Source organism: Meles meles, chromosome 2 (genome assembly GCF_922984935.1).
Source record: "Meles meles chromosome 2, mMelMel3.1 paternal haplotype, whole genome shotgun sequence".
Classification (NCBI taxonomy): Eukaryota; Metazoa; Chordata; class Mammalia; order Carnivora; family Mustelidae; genus Meles; species Meles meles.
The window spans coordinates 166092490-166111183 of record NC_060067.1 but is presented as its reverse complement, the minus strand read 5'-3'; the positions used below and the strand labels follow the sequence as shown (position 1 = coordinate 166111183).

General features: G+C 39.2%; 1 protein-coding gene across 2 annotated transcripts in view; it reads left to right on the top strand.

Annotated features, from left to right (window-relative positions):
• The window catches only part of PIWIL2 (piwi like RNA-mediated gene silencing 2), a 75857-nt gene extending 58033 nt beyond the window's left edge, over window positions 1–17824 (top strand). For both annotated transcript variants that reach the window (XM_045986685.1, XM_045986691.1), the window contains 3 exons: window positions 13917–14170; window positions 14775–14882; window positions 15797–17824. In XM_045986685.1, coding sequence (XP_045842641.1) covers window positions 13917–14170; window positions 14775–14882; window positions 15797–15953 — 519 coding nt within the window. In that variant the 3' untranslated portion in view covers window positions 15954–17824. The remainder of the gene's footprint in view (window positions 1–13916; window positions 14171–14774; window positions 14883–15796) is intronic.
• The last annotated feature ends 870 nt before the right edge of the window (window positions 17825–18694 follow it).

The following is an 18694-nucleotide window of genomic DNA, read 5'->3' as shown; positions in this document are numbered from 1 at the left end:
TGACTGTGGCTATGACTACATAGGGCTAGACCAGTTTTGCTAGTATTCGACTTTAGAATGGGGAGGGCCAAGGAATTTCCTTTAGAATGAAAAGTTGCAGGCAGCTGTAGAATATGTGAACGTGTGTTCTTTCCCGCTTTTCAGTTCCATTTTCACTTCTCTTTTCTCAGCTGAATTGGGACAAGATTGGGGTGGAGTGCTTACTCTAGCAAGTGATTATTTGGAGGAATCTTCCATACATCAGCTTGCCCTTCCTGTAACCATAATTGCCCATAGTTTGGCCTCCTTTTTTTTTTTTCCCCAATTTTTTTTTATTGAGTAAAATACATGTAACATAAAATTTACTGTCTTAACTATTTTAGATTAATACAGTTGATGGTTTTAAATGCATTTATAATGTGCAGTTATCACTACCACAATCTCCATAGTTCTTTTTATCTTGTAGAACTGAAACCCTGTACACATTTAACAATAAATCTCTATTCTCCACCTTCCCCAGCTCCTGAGCAACCACCGTTCTATTCTCTATTGATTTTGACTAAATACCTCACATAAGTGGAATCATACAGTATTTGTCTTTTTGTGACTGACTTTTTTTCATTTAGCATAATGTCCTCAAAGTTCATCCATGTTGTATTATATTGCAGAATTTTCTCCCTTTTTAAGACTGGATAATATTTTGTTGTATGTATATACTACATTATGACTATGCATACATCTGTCTATGGACACTTGGGTTGCTTCTGCATTTTAGCTATTGTGAATAATTCTGCAGTGAACATGAGTGTACAAAAATCTCTTCAACACCCGTGTATCCAGAAATGGAATTGCTTGATCATATGGTGAACCTTATTTTTAATTTTTTGAAGAACTGCTGTACTATATTCCACAGCAGCTATGCCATTTAATAATCCTACTGTGCACAAGGGTTCCAATGTCTCCACATATTGGCAACACTTGTCTTCTGTGTGTGTGTGTGTGTGTGTGTGTGTGTATTTGTATTTATATTGGCCATCCTAGTGGATGTGAGGTGATATATTACTGTACTTTTGATTTTGCATTTCCCTAATTCTCCCTTCAATTCTGTCCTCACATATTTTGATGCTCTGTTATCAGCTGTATAAATGCTTAGAATTGTTACATCATTTTGCAGTTTTGGAACCTTTTTTATTTTTATTTTTATTTATTTTTTTAATTTAATTTATTTATTTGACAGACAGAGATCACAAGTAGGCAGAGAGGCAGGCAGAGAGAGAGGAAGGGAAGCAGGCTCCCCGCTCAGCAGAGAGCCTGATGCGGAGCTCGATCCCAGGACCCCAGGATCAGGACCTGAGCCGAAGGCAGAGGCTTTAACCCACTGAGCAACCCAGGTGCCCCTGGAACCTTTTTTAATGTATAATGTCCTTTGCCTTTTGTAACTGTTTCTGATTTCAAGTCTATTTTGTCTGATATTAGAATAAACATCCCTAGTTTCTTTCTTTCTTTTTTGGGGAGGTGGGGTAGTGAGGGACAGAGAGAGAAGGAAAGAATAAATCTTAAGTAGGCTCCACACTTAACACTGAGCCTGACACAGGACTTGATCTTACAACCCTGAGATCATGACCTGAACCAAAATCAAGAGTCAGATCCTTCACTGACTGAGCCACCTAGATTCCCACCCGCCCCCTCCCCCGGTTTCTTTTTATTACTATTTGCACGGAATATCATTTTCCATTCTTTCACATTCAATCTACATGTATTTTTGGATCTAAAGTGAGTCTCTTGCAGATAGTGTATAGATGGATCATGTGGGGTTTTCTTTTTGTTTTGGGGGGGTTTTTTTGATCATGTGTTTTTAATCTATTCTGCCAGTCTCGGTTTTTTTTGACTGGAGAGTTTAATTCATTTACATTTAAAGTAATTATTAATGGGAGCCTGGGTGTCTCAGTGGGTTAAGCCTCTGCCTTCAGCTCAGGTCATGATCTCAGGGTCCTGGGCCCCACATCGGGCTCTCTGCTCAACAGGGAGCCTGCTTCCTCCCCACCCCTCTCTGCCTACTTGTGATCTCTCTCTCTCTCTCTCTGTCAAATAAATAAATAAAATCTTTAAAAAAAAATAAAGTAATTACTAATTAGGGGAGAAATTTTGTCCTTTTGCTGTTTGTTTTCTATGTATGCCTTCTAGCTTTTTTTGTCCTCCATTTACTGTATTAGTATCTTCTTTGGTGTTTAGTTCATTTTTTGTTGTAAAATGGTTACATTCCTTTTTCTCATTTTTTAATTGTATAATTAACATACAGTATAATGATTCAACAATCCTATACATCATGCTGTGTGCATTAGATTAAGTGTGCTGTTAATCCCCTTTTACTATTTCAATGATCTTCCCCACGCATCCACCCTCTGGCAACTGCCAACTTGCTCTATGTATTTAAGTGTCTGTTTTTTTGTCTCCTTTTTTCTTTGTCCATTTGCTTGGTTTCTTAAATTCTACTTGTGAATGAAATTATAAGGTATTTGTCTTTCTCTGACTGACTTATTTTGTTTAACGTAATTCCATCTAAGTCTATCCATGCTGTTGCAAATGGCAAGATCTATTTTTGTGGCTGAGTAATCCAATATGTTGGGTGTCTCTGTGTGTGTGTATACCACATTTTCTTTATCCATTCATCTGTCAGTGGACACTTGGATTGCTCTGTATCTTGACTATTTTGCTTCCATAAACATAAGCGTCCTTATATCTTTTCAAATTACTGTTTATGCTTTCTTTGTATAAATACCCAGTAGTGCAATTACTAGATCATATTGTAATTTTATTTTCAATTTTTTGAGGAACCTCCATATTGTTTTCCACAGTGGTTCACCACTTTGCATTCTCACCAGTAGTGCATGAGAGTTCCTTTTTCTCCACATCTTTACCAACACTTGTTATTTTCTGTGTTTTTGTTTTTATCTGTTCTGACTGGTGTAAGGTGATATCTCATTATGTTTTTGATTTGCATTTCCTTGATGAATAGTGATGTTGAGCATCATTTCATGTGTCCATTGGCCGTCTATATGTCTTTTTTAGAAAAATGTCTATTCAGATCCTCTGCCCATTTTTTTTTTTTTCCAGATTTTAAGTTGGCTCCATGCCCAGTGTGGGGAGTGAACTCATGATCTTGAGATCAAGAGTCATATGCTCTACTAGCTGAGCCAGCCAGGCACCCCCATCTGCCCATTTTTTTTAACTGGACGATTTGGTTTTTTAGTGTTGTTTTATAAGTTCTTTATATATTTTGGATATATCATTTGCCAATACTTTCTCCCATTATGCAGGTTGCCTTTTTGTTTTGTTGATGGTTTCCCTCACTGTGCAAAGGCTTTTTATTTTGCTCTAGTTCCAGTAGTTTAATTTTCCTTTTGTTTCCCATGCCTGAAGAGACCTATCTAGAAAAAATATGGGTGATGTTAAAGAACTTAATACAAATTTCTTTATCTCACATCTTCTTTATCCATTCATCAATTGATGACACTTGGGCTGCTTACTATATCTTGGCCGTTGTAAATAACGCTGCTGTAAACATAGGGGTGCATGTATCCCCTTGAATTAGTGTTTCTGTATTTTTTGAGTAAGTACCCAGTAGTGCAATTGCTGGATTGTAGGGTAGTTCTATTTTTAACTTTTTCGAAGAAGCTCTATACTGTTTTCCACAGTGGTTGCACCAGTTTGCATTCCCATCAGACAGTGCACAAAGGTTCCTTTTTCTCCACCTCTCTACCATCTGTTTCTTCTGTTGTTGATTTTAGTCAGTCTGCCAGGCGTGAGGTGATATCTCATTACAGTTTTGATTTGCATTTCCCTGATGATAAGTAATGTTGAGCATCTTTTCATGGATTTATTAGCCGTTTGTATGTCTTTTTTTTTTTTTTAGGATTTTATTTATTTTTATTTATTTGAGAGAGAGAGAGGAGAGCACAAATGGGGGAGTGGCAGGCAGACAGAGAGTGAGAAGCAGGCTCCCCACTGTGTAGGGAGCTGGACTTAGGGCCAGTCCCACAACTCTGGGATCATGATCCAAGACAAAGGCAGATGCTTAACCAGCTGAGCCACCCAGGCTCCCCAGCCATCTGTATGTCTTCTTTGGAAAAATGTCTGTTCATATATTCTCCCCATTTTTAATTGGATTATTTGGGGGTATTGAGTTTTACAAGTTTTTTACATATTTGGATACTAACTCTTTATTGAATATGTTATTTGCAAATATCCCCACCCATTTCTTAGTTTCCTGTTTAGTTTTGTTGATTGTTTCCTTCACTGTGCAGAAGCCTTTTATCTTGATACAGTCCCAATAGTTTATTTTTGTTTTTGTTTCCTTTGTGTCAGGAGACATAATCTAGAAAAATATTGCTACGGGGCGCCTGGGTGGCTCAGTGGGTTAAAGCCTCTGCCTTCAGCTCAGGTCATGATCCCAGGGTCCTGGGATCGAGCCCCACGTTGGGCTTTCTGCTCAGCAGGGAGCCTGCTTCCTCCTCTCTCTCTCTGCCTGCCTCTCTGCCTACTTGTGATCTCTCTCTCTGTGTCAAATAAATAAATAAAATCTTTAAAAAAAAAATATTGCTACGGTTGATGTCAGAGATATTACTGCATGTGCTTTTTTCTAGGATTTTTATGGTTTTAGGTCTCACATTTAGGTATTTAATCCATTTCAAATTTACTTTTGTGTATGTGTAAGAAAGTGGTCTAGTGTCCTTCTTTTGCTGTCCAGTTTTCCCAACACCATTTGTTGAAGAGACTATCCTTTTCCTATTGAATATTCTTTCCTGCTTTGTCAAGGGTTAATGGCTATATAGTTTTGGTTTATTTCTGGGTCTTGTTTTCTGTTCTGTTGATCTATATGTCTATTTTTGTTTCTATACCATACTGCTCTGATTACTTCAATAGTCTGGAATCATGATGCCTCCAGCTTTACTTTGCTTTTTCAAGGTTTCTTTGGCTATCCGGGTTCTATTGTGGTTCCATACAATTTTTCAGGATTGTTCTGGCTCTGTGAATAATGCTATTGGTATTTTTTTTTTTTAAAGATTTTATTTATTTATTTGACAGAGAGAGATCACAAGTAGGCAGAGAGGCAAGCAGAGAGAGTGAGAGGGAAGCAGGCTCCCCGCCGAGCAGAGAGCCCGATGCGGGACTCGATCCCAGGACCCTGAGATCATGACCTGAGCCGAAGGCAGTGGCCTAAACCACTGAGCCACCCAGGCGCCCCTGCTATTGGTATTTTGATAGGGACTGTGCTAAATGTATATCTAAATGTATATAAATGTATATATCTTTGGCTAATATAGACCTTTTATAACAATATTTGTTCTTCAAACCCATGAACATGGAATGTCTTTCCATTCCCCTACTATTGTTGTATTATTGTCAGCTTTTTCCTGTATGTCTGTTAATAGTTGCTTTATGCATTTAGGTGCTCCCATGTTGGGTGCACAACTATTTACAATTGTTATATCCTCTCCTTGGATTGTTCCCTTTATCATTATGTAGTGTCCTTTGTCTTTTGCTACACTCTTTATTTTGAAGTCTGTTTTGTCTAATAAGTATTGCTACTCCGTTTTTTTTTAAATTCCATTTGCCTAATAAATGCTTCTCCTTCTCTTTGTTTTCAGTCTACATGTGTATTTGGGTCTGAAGTGATTCTCTTGTAGGCAGTATATAGATGGGTCTTTTTTTTTAATCCATTCAGTAACCCTGTCTCTTTTATTAGAGCATTTAGTCCGTTTAAATTTAAAGTAATTATTGATAGGTATGTACTGTTAACATTTGTTACTTGTTTTATAGTTGTGTTTTAAAGATTTTATTTATTTATTTATTTATTTATTTATTTGAGAGAGTGTGCCACACATGTGTGTGCAAGTGGAGGGAGGAGCAGAGGGGAGGAAAGAGAGGAAGAAGGAGAGAATCTCAAGTAGACTCCGTGCTGAGTCTGGTGGGCGGAATCTCACTACCCTGAGATCATGACCTCAACTGGAACCAAATGAGCCACCTATGTGCCCCTCCTTGTTTTATGGTTGTTCTAATAGTTCTCTGTTCCTTCCTTTTCTTGCTCTTTTGCCTTATGGTTTGATGGCCTTCTTCAGTGATATGCCTGGATTCCATTTTCTTTATTTTTTGTGTATCTATTTGTCATTGCTATTAGGTTCATATATAACATCTTATGGGTTGCTTAGGTTTGAACTCATTCCAAAAGCACTAAATTTTTATCCCCCCCCCCCACCAACCACAGTGTATGTATAGGATGTCTTACTTTACATTCTTTTATTTTGTGACTCCTTTGGCTGATATTTATAGGTATAATTGATTTTATCACTTTTGTGCTTTAACTTCCATACAGGTTTTATAAGTGATTAATCTACTTGTGTTATATGTTTGCATTTATCTTTGAATTTTTTTTCCTTTCATAATACTCTTTTTTTTAAAGATTTTATTTATTTATTTGAGAGAGGGAGAGAGAGCATGAGAAGGGAGAAGCAGACTCCCCGAGGAGCTGGGAGCCTAATGTGGGACTCGATCCCAGAATTCCAGGATCATGACCTGAGCTGAACGCAGTGGCTTAACCAACTGAGCCACCCAGGCATCCCCCTTTCATAATATTCTTAATGCTCTTATGGCCTTTTCTGTTCACTCAAAGGATTTCATTTAATGTTTCTTATAAGGCTTGTCTAATAGTAATGAACTTCTTTAAGTTTCTTTTTGTCTTTTGTCTTTATCTCTTTATCTCTTTAACTCTTTATCTCTCCTTCTATTTTGAATGATAACCTTGCTGGGCAGAGTATTCTTGTATGGAGGTCTTTTCCTTTCAGTAATTTGAATATCTCACGTCACTCTCTTCTGGTCTGCAACGTTTCTGCTGAAAAATCAGCTGATGGGGTTTACATATCCACACCAAGATATGGACCTCCTTGGGTTGATTTTGTTGGGGGTGCTCTCATTTCCTTTTATGTATGTTTAGTATCTATTTTCTATGTGGTTAGCATGGGGATTACATTTAACATCTTAAAGTCTAGCACTCTAATTTGAATGTATAGTAGTTTAACTTCAATAACATATTAAAAGCTCTGCTCCTTGCAGGTATGTCTCTAGCTCTTTATATATAAGTATAGATAGATATAAAATATATCTAAAATTTATTATATGTTTTGACATTTGATGTCAAAAAATATAGGTATCTTTATAAATAAATAAGTATGCCCCAAAATGTAGACTGATAACCCTTTTAAATACATTTGTCTTTAAATTTTGTAAAAAACAAGATTTAGAGTTATAAACCAAAGGTAAATGGCACTAGGTTTTAGACTAATACTTTTTTTTTATTACTAGTCTTATGAATCGTGTAGAAAAATTTATTTTTTTAAAGATTTTTATTTATTTATTTGACAGAGAGAGATCACAAGTAGAGAGGTAGGCAGAGAGAAAGAGAGGGAAGCAGGCTCCCTGCTGAGCAGAGAGCCCGATGCGGGACTCGATCCCAGGACCCGGAGATCATGACCTGAGCCGAAGGCAGCAGCTTAACCCACTGAGCCACCCGGGCGCCCAAATCGTGTAGAAAAATTTAAAATGTAGTGCCAACCATCATTACAATAGTACTTAACCATTATTGAAATCTTTATTTCTTCGCACAGCTACACATTAATATCAGGTATTCTTCTATTTCATCCTTCTAGGACTCTGAGCATTTCTTGAGTGGCATGTCTTCAAGTTTGCTGTTTTCTTCTGCCTATTCAGATCTGCATTTGAATCTGTCTAGGGAATTTTCATTTCATTTATTGTACTTTCCAACTCTAGAAGTTATTTTTGGTTACTTTTTAGGTGTTCTCTTCATTAATATTTCTACTTTTGTTTACTTTGTTCACATCTCCCTTTGGTTCTTTGAGCATCTTTAAAACCATTGTTTTAAGGTCTTTGGTCAGCATAACTGCTATGAGGTCTTTGTCAGCAACAGTTTCTGTTGATTTAATGTTTTCCTTTAGGCGTACTTTCCTCTTTCTTTTTTTGCTTTGTGAGTTTTGTTGAAAACTGGACATTTGAATATAATAATGTTGTAACTTTGGAAATCAGATTCTTCCCCTTTTTCAGGGCTTTGCTGGGTTTTGTTAGTTTTCTTTTTTTTTTTTATTGTTATAGGTTATGACTATGCTGGGACTTAAGGTCTTTTAAGTTCTCTATTGCACATTTGTATGTCTGGACATGCATTGTCACTTCCTGATTATTTATATATATGCAGTTGTTTTTAAATGTCTAGTTTCAGTGTTTGACCCCAAAAGAGGAGAAAAAGTGAAATGAATGGCACTTACCCATTAAAGCCTCTGGAAGTCACTTTTGCTGGAGAGATAGATGTAGCAAGAATGGCTGCTGCCTCTTCGCATGCAGGTGATCAGAAGCAGCAATCAGAGCACAGATCCTGGGATTTAAAGGACAGTGCCCTGAAGTGTGGGTGAGCATGGGGATAGGGCTGCTTTTGTACTGAGAGTAGAAATAACCTGCACTTCACTGTCCCAAGTCTTCTTGAGAAGTTGCAAGCCTTCAGTGAACTCTATCTAGAGTTCTAAAACCATTTACATCAGGTGGATTCTGCTAGTGCATTTGTTAAGGAGGGGTGGGGGAAGATAAATTCCTTATCCTTCCTCTTCCACCACCTCCCAAGAATCCAAGAATCCTGTCAGTCTGGTCTGTTTTGGAAAACAATTTCTCCAGCCTCAGGCCTCCTCTTCCTGCTACCCACACTCACTCTTGGCGTTTGTCTCTTGGATCTTTCAGAGATTCACTGCTCATCTGTGAAGGCTCCTCTTTGTTCAAGTCAGTTTATCAAGGCTTTCTTGCATCTGCTGGTCTTTGATAGTCCCATATGGAAGTGTGATTTTTTTTTTTAGGATTTTATTTATTTGTTTGTTTATTTTAGAGGGAGAGACTCTGTGCACACCTGTGCAAGCAGGGGGAGAGGCTGAGGGAGAAAGAATCCAAAGGACTCCAAGCTGAGTATGGAACCCAGTGTGGGTCTCAGTCCTACAGCTGCAAGATCATGATCCCAGCCGAAACTGAGCGTCAAACACTTAACTGACTGAGCCACCCAGGCATCCCTGGGAGTGTGATTTTTATATTTTGATTTCTTTGTGTGGTACCATAAGAATGAAGGTTTTTTGGTGTCTTCACATTCTGAACTGGAAGTGTTCTAGTCCTAATACCCATTCTTAATCATCTTTGATCTTTTTTACTTTTTAATTTTTTTAAAGATTTTATTTATTTATTTGAGAGAGAAAGAGAGAACTATTGAGAGATAACATGAGCGGGGGACAAGGAGAAGCAGGCTCCCTGCTGAGCACAGAGCCTGATGCAGGGCTTGATCCCAGGACTCTGGAATCATGACCTGAGCCAAAGGCAGATGCTTAACCGACTGAGCCACCCAAACCCCCCCCCCCATCTGTTTTTTTAGATGGTTGCCTGAGTAGTTTTTCAAATGTGTAACTGATCATATAGTGGTCTCTAGTTGTTTTCTTACCCTTTCTCCAGCTGTAATCTAGGCCTTTGCTTATGTTTTACCTGGAATCCTTTTATCCTTCTCTGCGGTCTGAATCGTCTCCTGATCTTTCATTACACCTTTTACTGAGGCATAATGTTCATTTTTCTCTCTCCAGATGACGAATGTTTTGTTTTGTTTTTAAAGATTTTTATTTGTTTATTTGACAGAGATCACAAGTAGGCAGAGAAGCAGGCAGAGAGAGAGATGGGGAAGCAGGCTCCCTGCTGAGCAAAGAGCCCGATGCCGGGCTTGATCCCAGGACCCTGGGATCATGACCTGAGCCGAAGGCAGAGGCTTTAACCCACTGAGCCACCCAGGTGCCCCCTGGGTGACAAATGTTTTATGCGTTTGTATTCTTACAGTGTTTTGCTTACACCTTTATAATGTTATTTATAATTTATCACTAGCATTTACTTTATATGTCTGTCTCATCAGTTTTACTTTGGGTTCCATGAATATTTGGGTTGTATCAAAGTAATTTTTTTAATTTTCTGAGACTAGCACAATTGCTTGTATTTAGTGGCTTTGAGTGTTCTATGAATGCATGGAGACATACCTTAAAGAACATCTTGAACTCTCAGCGGATAATGATTTTCTTCTTGATCTTTGTCGTTATACTCAGCGCTAGCAGTACCAAGTCAAAGAAAGATAGTCCTGCTTTCAGATACCCATTAATTTATTTAATGTGTTTACTCTAATACTGGAGTGGTTTAATAATAGACATTTATGTTTCAATATTGTGATTTGTTGGTGTATCTGGATGGCTCCACCAGTTAAGCGTCTGCCTTTGGCTCAGGTCATGCTCCCGGGGTCCTGGGATCAAGCCCTGCATTGGACTCCCCTCTCAGCAGGAAGCCTGCTTCTCCCTCTGCCTCTGCCTGCTGCTCATCCTGCTTGTGCTCTCTCTCTATCAAATAAATAAATTAAATCTTTTTTTAAAAATGTGATTTGTCTTATGTCCTGACCCTTGTCTAGACCATAATCATCATTTATAGAATGAGGAGGCTGGATTAGATGACCTAGAAAAGTTACCATTGTTAACTATTATTAGGTTTTTAAGCTCCTTGATAACAGGAATCATGTCTTTTCACTTCTACTGGCAGCTTATATAGGGCCAAGTATAGTATCTCACACTCAGTGGTTGGTTAGCAAATTTTAAAGAAAGAGGTGATATCAGTGAATACTTCAGATGAATTTGTTTCTATTTTTTACTCCATTGATCTCATTATGTCCCTTCTTTTTTTTTTTTTTTTTTAAAGATTTTATTTATTTATTTGACAGAGAGAGATCACAAGTAGGCAGAGAGGCAAGCAGAGAGAGTGAGAGGGAAGCAGGCTCCCTGCCGAGCAGAGAGCCCGATGCGGGACTCGATCCCAGGACCCTGAGATCATGACCTGAGCCGAAGGCAGTGGCCTAAACCACTGAGCCACCCAGGCACCCCTCATTATGTCCCTTCTTTGTGCTTCTTTGTGCTTTGTATTTCCTTGATCTAGCTCGTTCTCAACAGCTTTTAAAAATAAATGTAGTTGGCTATTGAATAACACAAGGGTTAGGAGCATCAACCCCCTCTGCCATGCAGTCAAAAATCTGTGTATAACTTTTGACTTCTCAGAAAATTAACTACTAATAGCCTGCCATTGACGAGAAGCCTTACCAATAACATAAACAGTAGATCTAACACATGTTTTGTATGTTAAATGTATCACATGCTATAATCTTACAACAAAGTAAGCTAGAGAGAAGAAAATGTTAAAATCATAAGAGAAAATGCACTTACAATACTGCACTGTATTGGAAAAAATTAATGTATAAGTGGATGCATGCAGTTCAAACTTGTGTTGCTCAAGAGTCAACTATATATACTTTTTACTTTATCTCTCTTAACAACCCTGACAAGGTAAAGTGATTGTTTATGTCCATTTTTTTTTTTTTTAAGATTTTTATTTATTGGGGCGCCTGGGTGGCTCAGTGGATTAAGCCGCTGACTTCGGCTCAGGTCATGATCTCAGGGTCCTGGGATCGAGCCCCGCATCAGGCTCTCTGCTCCACGGGGAGCCCGCTTCCTCCTCTCTCTCTGCCTGCCTCTGCCTACTTGTGATCTCTCTCTCTCTGTCAAATAAATAAATAAAAATCTTTAAAAAAAAAAAAGATTTTTATTTATTTATTTGGCAGAGATCACAGGTATTCACAGAGGCAGGCAGAGAGAGAGGAGGAAGCAGGCTCCCCGCTGAGCAGAGAGCCCAATATGGGGCTCGATCCCAGGACCCTGGGATCATGACCTGAGCCGAAGGCAGAGGCTTTAACGCACTGAGCCACCCAGGCACCCCGTTTATGTCCATTTTCAACTGAGGAAACAGTGTTCAAGATCATAGCCAAGGGACAGCAGAATCAGACTCAGTCCCAGATCTCCTGACCCCAGATCCAGTGTCCTTCCTCTGTGTTTCCTTACCTGCGAATTGAGTTTTTTCCTGATACCTGTGGTATCCACCTTTTAACACAGTGTATCAGTAAGAGGTCTTTGAGAAGTTACAGAAATGTGTTAACTTTAGCAAAATGGGAATTAGTTGACAAAATTACAGAGAGTCTCAGGACCGCTGAGAAGGTTTAACATCAAGCTGGGAAATGGACAGCAGCCAGGGTAGCTCCTAAAGTTCCAGAAGCAAGGACCTAAAGAGATACTACCACAAAGGGTCCAAAATCCAAGTGGTTTTCTTCTTCCTTTTTTTTTTTTTCTTTTAAAGATTTTATTTATGTATTTGTCAGAGCGAGTGTGAGCACAAGCAGAGGGAGCAGCAGGCAAAGGGAGAAGCAGACTTCCCACTGAGCAGGGAGCCCCATGTGGGACTTGAGCCCAAGAGCTTGGGATTGTGACCTGAGCTGAAGGCAGATGCTTAATCAACTGAGCCACCTGGGAGTCCCCCAAGTGATTTTCTTTCTCTGCTCAAGATTCAGAGCAAGGAGGAACGTAATGTTGATGTGACTTGAGTCATCTTTATGTCCTTTGGTTAGTGGTTCTCAGTTGGGGGCAGTGGCAGTGTCTAGAGGTATTTTTAGTTAAAACTGGGGGCGATTGCTACTGACATCTAGTGGGTAGAGGCCAGGAATGCTAAATATCCTATAGTGTCAGCCCCTGCAAAACAAAATTATCTAGCCCCGTCAGATCAGGAGTGCTCAAAAACCTTGGATGAGGGGAATACATCTGGATTAATAGTCCTCCCAGACTTATCCTTTTGGGGGCAAAAGAAAACTGAATGTTCTTACCAAAAAAGGTAGAATAGATGCTGGACAGCCAAAGATAACACACACAAAAAGTAGTACAAACTGGAGCACTAATGTCAGTTTTGGACTGTTAAGATGAGTACACACTTGTAAATGAAATACTTGAGATGTGTTAGAAAGGGACATTTATAAATATTTGAAGTTCTGAACTTAAACTTCAGAAATATTCTAAATGATTATGTTTAAAAAGTATTCTTTGAATTGAACTTAAAAAGAGTAATGTATAAAGAATGAATAGTTTAAAAAAAAAAAAGAATGTATAGTCCGTGTGTATATTTAATTCAGTAATTCAGGTTTTTGAGGGGAATTGTGAATAACTTATACCACACGATTAGAATCAAACTGCCACTTACTGTGAGTCAAACTAAAGCCCTTTTCAGGGAACTTCTAGTTCAAAATAGAACAGCTTATTCTCTTGAACCATTGAAATCAAATCCAGCTAGAACATAATTATATTCTCTAAATGGGAAGCACATTATTCTTCAAACTGATTCAAGCTAGCATCCAAATTTGATTTGGATCCATAAACAATTTACCATGACTTTTTGCTAACTCATTACTTAAAGTAAAAATGTTTAATGTTATACCTTTATGTTTAATGTTATCCTTTAGGATAATATTTAGTAAAGGACCTTTTCACTAATTAGCAACTTCAGATGTTACTTACATACAAAAAATGTGAAAATGGTAGATTTGTAGGATGTGCAGTCATATGTTAGAGTTTCTCTAGCAGTTTACCTTGTTCTTTGCCTAGACAGTAATTCATGTTAAATCCAAATCGTAGGAAGATTGATTCACCCCATAATTTTCCTACCATTCCTTTTAACTTTGAGTCCATGCCACAGTATGTGACTCACCACCGGCTTATTTTTGCTTTCATATTTTATAACACCTTCTCTGTACTAGTTCTGTTTTACTACCCTGAGGAAGTCTAGAAGTGACTAGAATCTTTCCTCCTTTCCCTTCTGACATGGTGGGTTTGGTCCCTCCATCAGAGGGATCTGCTGTCAGATCTCCAGGCTGTGTACTGAGTGAGCCTCTTCCTGCCCGTGGTCATTAACCCCAGACCCCACAGTTCACCTCAGCGTGGTGTCCGTTGCAGGTGAATCACTGTCTCCCGGAGAAGATCGTGGTGTACCGTGATGGAGTGTCTGATGGCCAACTAAAGACGGTTGCCAACTACGAGATTCCTCAGCTACAGAAGTGTTTTGAAGCTTTTGAGAATTATCAGCCCAAGATGGTAGTATTTGTAGTTCAGAAGAAAATCAGCACTAATCTGTACCTGGCTGCTACTGAGCACTTTATGACTCCCTCCCCTGGGACTGTGGTAGATCATACCATAACAAGCTGTGAGTGGTAAGTGGGGGAAAACATTATATTTCAGTAAGAGTAGGTGTGAAGAGTTATCTGTTCCCTGGGTATTGAAATGGGGAGGTTGCCTAGAGAGAGATGGAATGGAATCCTCAGAGATTTTTCTATTATAAAATATTTTCAAAAGGATTAAAAAGAAAACAACAATAAAGCTTTTACCTCTTAAATATAAATATTCAATATTTATAAAATAGTTATTTATAAATGTATGTTTTTATAAATAAAATATATGTATATAGAATATACATATATTTATGTAAATATATGAATGCATATAATAAATATAAATAAATATAAGTATTTATAAATATTCAGTATAAAATATTGAATGCACATTCTTTCCCTAAGATCGTACCTGCTTTTTTAATCTTCTGCACACAGGTTTGGTAATTCCTACTACCACTCTTAAATAGCCTGTTGAATCCGGAAACCTGAACTATAATCATGGTGGGGTCTGTGTGTGTCCTTGATCCAGTCATTTGACCTTTCTGAGCCTTAGGTGAAGGAGCCAAAATGATCACCAAGATCTTTTCCAGCTTTCTGTAGCCAGATCTGACTATATCATTCCTTTGTACTTTTTCCTTCCTAGGGTAGACTTCTACCTTCTTGCTCATCACGTACGGCAGGGTTGTGGCATTCCTACCCATTACATCTGTGTTCTCAACACTGCAAACCTGAGCCCTGATCACATGCAGAGGTGAGCTGACCTGTCATTTACTCTTTCTCTCTTATAATTAATTCTGGCCAGCTAGCTAAGATGGGGTTAATCCCCCCCCACCAAATATTTACTCTTTGATTTTCTTCTTTGGTCTGTCTTGTGCACATTAAAATTATTTGAAGAGCTTTATTTTGTTTTAAGGATTTTATTTATTTTTTTGACAGAGACACACATTAGAGAGAGGGAACACAAGCAGGGGGAGTGGGAGAGGGAGAAGCAGGCCTCCTGCTGAGCAGCGAGCCTGATTCAGGGCTGGATGCCAGGACCCTAGGACCATGACCCGAGAGCCAGACAGAAGTCCAATGACTGAGCCACCCAGGCTCCCCCATAAAGCAAGTTTTGAGACCCAGTGTCTTTGGGCTCAGATTATATCAGTAGTTTACTGGGGTTCTACTTACCTTCTGCAGCCTCTTACTGAGAGGAAAAAAAGTTCTGTTGTTTACCTTTTTTTAAAAAAAAAAAAGATTTATTCGTTTGTCAGAGAGGATTGGAGGGGGAGAGAGCACGAACAGGACAAACAGCAGGCAGAGGAAGAAGCAGGCTCCCCACTGAGCAAGGAGCCTGATGCAGGACTTGGACCCTGGGATCATGACCTGAGCTGAAGGCAGACACTTAACTGATGGAGCTACCCAGGCACCCCACCTTGTTTTGATCTAAAAACGGGGCACCTAAAGTGAGGGAATTTACCCATGTTACCCATGTCCTCTTAACTTAGAAATAGTGGAAAGGACATAATTCCACTTAAAAATAATGATTCCCCAAAGTTGCATCATGTATTTCTCAGTCCCCTGGTTTTTTGAAAAGTATGCTGTGTGTCATACACCCATTTCATAATCATGTCCCAGATTAAAGGTGGAGAGTCCTACGGATCATATTTTCTTCTTGGCCTACAGGTTGACTTTCAAACTGTGCCACATGTACTGGAATTGGCCTGGCACCATCAGAGTTCCAGCTCCTTGCAAGTATGCCCACAAGCTTGCTTTCCTGTCAGGACAAATCTTGCATCACGAACCAGCCATCCAGTTATGCGAGAACCTGTTCTTCCTGTGACTGGACCACCAGGCTATAGGCTGGTTAGGGAGGTTAGAGTTCTGAACTCGGCGGCCACTCCTGCAGGAGCAACAGAGACTGAAGGGGTTTTTGTGTTGGTGGGTTTTTTTCATCCACCCGGTAGAATAAGATATTTTTTCTTGTTTTTTTTTTCTCTTTTATACTTGATAGCACCAAGAAATAAGTTCTATTCTAAATATCAGCTGGAAATTGCCTTGTGGTCTTTGTAGAGCAAGTGCAGGCAGCACTGCTCCTGCGTAGATGGAGAGGTGGATGCGGGGGAGCCTCGAGGAGACTCCGCAGCCAGCGTGCCCTGTGCAGACCTGCAGGAGCAGCACTTACACCTCGGAAGTTCTGCTGACTACGCAGTTCCCATTTCTGGCGCCAGGGGTGATAATGAATGAAGTCATTTCAGGTTTCCTACAGTAGAGAGTTACTTTATTTGGCCAATTGAGAAAGGTAATAAAAAGGCCAGTGAGGCAAAGTTTTTCAAGATACTGCTATTGCTGGCAAGTGTGAAAGGCACGTAGTAAAACCAGCTGGTGGCATAGTCAGGCCCTTCTGACCTAATCTTGTCTGGGGACTGAGTTTATGACCCCTGTGACACGAGTTGGCTTTGAAGCTTTCGAAAGGTGCCTTGAACCATTCCTTAGCTTCCTGAGAGAGGCCAGATCGTTTTTTTCTGTATATTTTAGTTGCTTTACAGTGTCCCATGTTGATTTCTTCTTACACCCCTCACCCCCCACACACATTTGCTCTGTTACTGATCTTTAATAAGCTTCAGCTTTTAAATTACGAATCAGAACACGGTGAAATTCAACAGGTAGGAAGGTTTATGACAGAGTGAGCCTTTCTTAAATCGTTCTCCCGGATGTGTGGCCTTCTTTTCGTTGATGTGTTTGTAAATGGAATCACTCATTTCCCTTGCTCAATAACCTATTCCTGGCTCTTGGCTCATTTTGTTAGGAATTTTTCTGAATCCAGCTTAAGATTTCCAGAAGTCAGCTTTGGAAAACATGACACTCCTGCCAAAGTCCAGCCATTTCAGCTTAGAAACTTGTCACTCTGCCTCTGGGTTTTTTTTTGTGTGTTTATTTTTCCCTGTTTTAAAATCTCCTAACCCCTTTGGGGTTAATTCTGTTTTAACTTGCTTTAACTGGTTTTAAAAGCCAGTTTTATTTAAACTTTTTGAATTTGCACTTATTTATATTTTGGTGTAATGGCATGGAGGGGACAAAGCAGAAATTCCCATTTTATATGACAGTGTGTGAGAAGACAAAGCTTAGCTTAAAAAACTCCTTAGAAGAAGAAAACCAAACAAGTTTTCAGTTTGTTGTGGTGCCCAGCCTCTGCTTCAAAGTTGTGTTGAAGAACTTTGAGTGTCGATAGTCCTTAAGTGCACTTCTGGTATCATTTGGAGGGTAGGACACAGAGTAAGGCTAAGTAAGACCTGGAATTTAAAACCACTGAATCAAACAAATTGGATCACTGGTCTCTGGCTTAACTGATCAGTTTTCTGATTCTCTTCAGAAGCATTTTGAATTTTGAATTTCTCTTTTGAAGTTGGATTTCCTAATACTCATTTTCTCTTATATAATCAGAAAAGACAAATGCTGAATATAATACAAAAATTTCTTCACTTTTTATTCCCGTTTTCTTGCCTTGTTTTCCAGTCTCATTGTGAAATGATTGGGCTGTGGTGTGGGAAATAAATAAAAACAAATTTGTATAAATGTAAATTTGTGTTTGAGATAGTGCTGTTGATATATTGATATAGTTCTTTTCCTTTCTAGAGCTGCAACACTTGTTAGAATTATTAGTTTATTGGGACACCTGGGTGGCTCAGTGGGTTAAAGCCTCTGCCTTCGGCTCAGGTCATGATCCCAGGGTCCTGGGATGGAGCCCCGCTTTGGGCTCTCTGCTCAGCAGGGAGCCTGCTTCCCCCTCTCTGTCTCTGCCTGCCTCTCTGCCTATTTGTGATCTCTGTCTGTCAAATAAATAAATAAAATCTTTAAAAAAAAAAAAAAGAAGAAAGAATTATTAGTTTATTATTCAGTATGCAAGATGCAGCTCCAGTATTAGTAGCAAGGTAATTTCACTGGGGCCTGGTAGTAAGATTTCTTGAAAAAGTCACGAACAGTCTTCTGGAGTGATGGAGGGATGTGTCTGTGTGCATATGTGTGTGTGTGTTGTCTTGTTGTTCAAATCTCTTTTCCCATCAGACAGTTTCTATTACCTATGTGAGAGCCGGCCTGAAGAGTGGCCTCTCCCTTCCCCTTTTTCTAATAATGCTTGCCCTTCTTTCTGTAACCCTTAAAAATACCTTCCCAAAGCACGCTGGATGCTTGCTTCACCACTACATCTCCTTGTATTTATTTAGAAACTCCATTCTGAGATGGTGTAGTGTTTCTTGAACTCATTCTATTTTATTTTATTTAGATTTTATCTATTTATTAGAGAGCACAAGAACGGGGAGGGACAGGGGAAAAGCAGACTACCCACTGAGCAAAGAGCAGATGTGGAACTTGATTCTGGAACTCTGGGATCATAACCTGAGCTGAAGACAGATGCTCAACCAACTGAGCCACACAGGTGCCCCTGAACTCATTCTAGATAGAAACTAAAAATTTTTTTAAGTAGGTTCAAATAAATAAGTAAAATAAAGTAGGCTCTATGTTCCATGTGGGGCTTGAACTCATGACCCCAAGATGAAGAGTCTCATGCTCTGCCAAATGAACCAT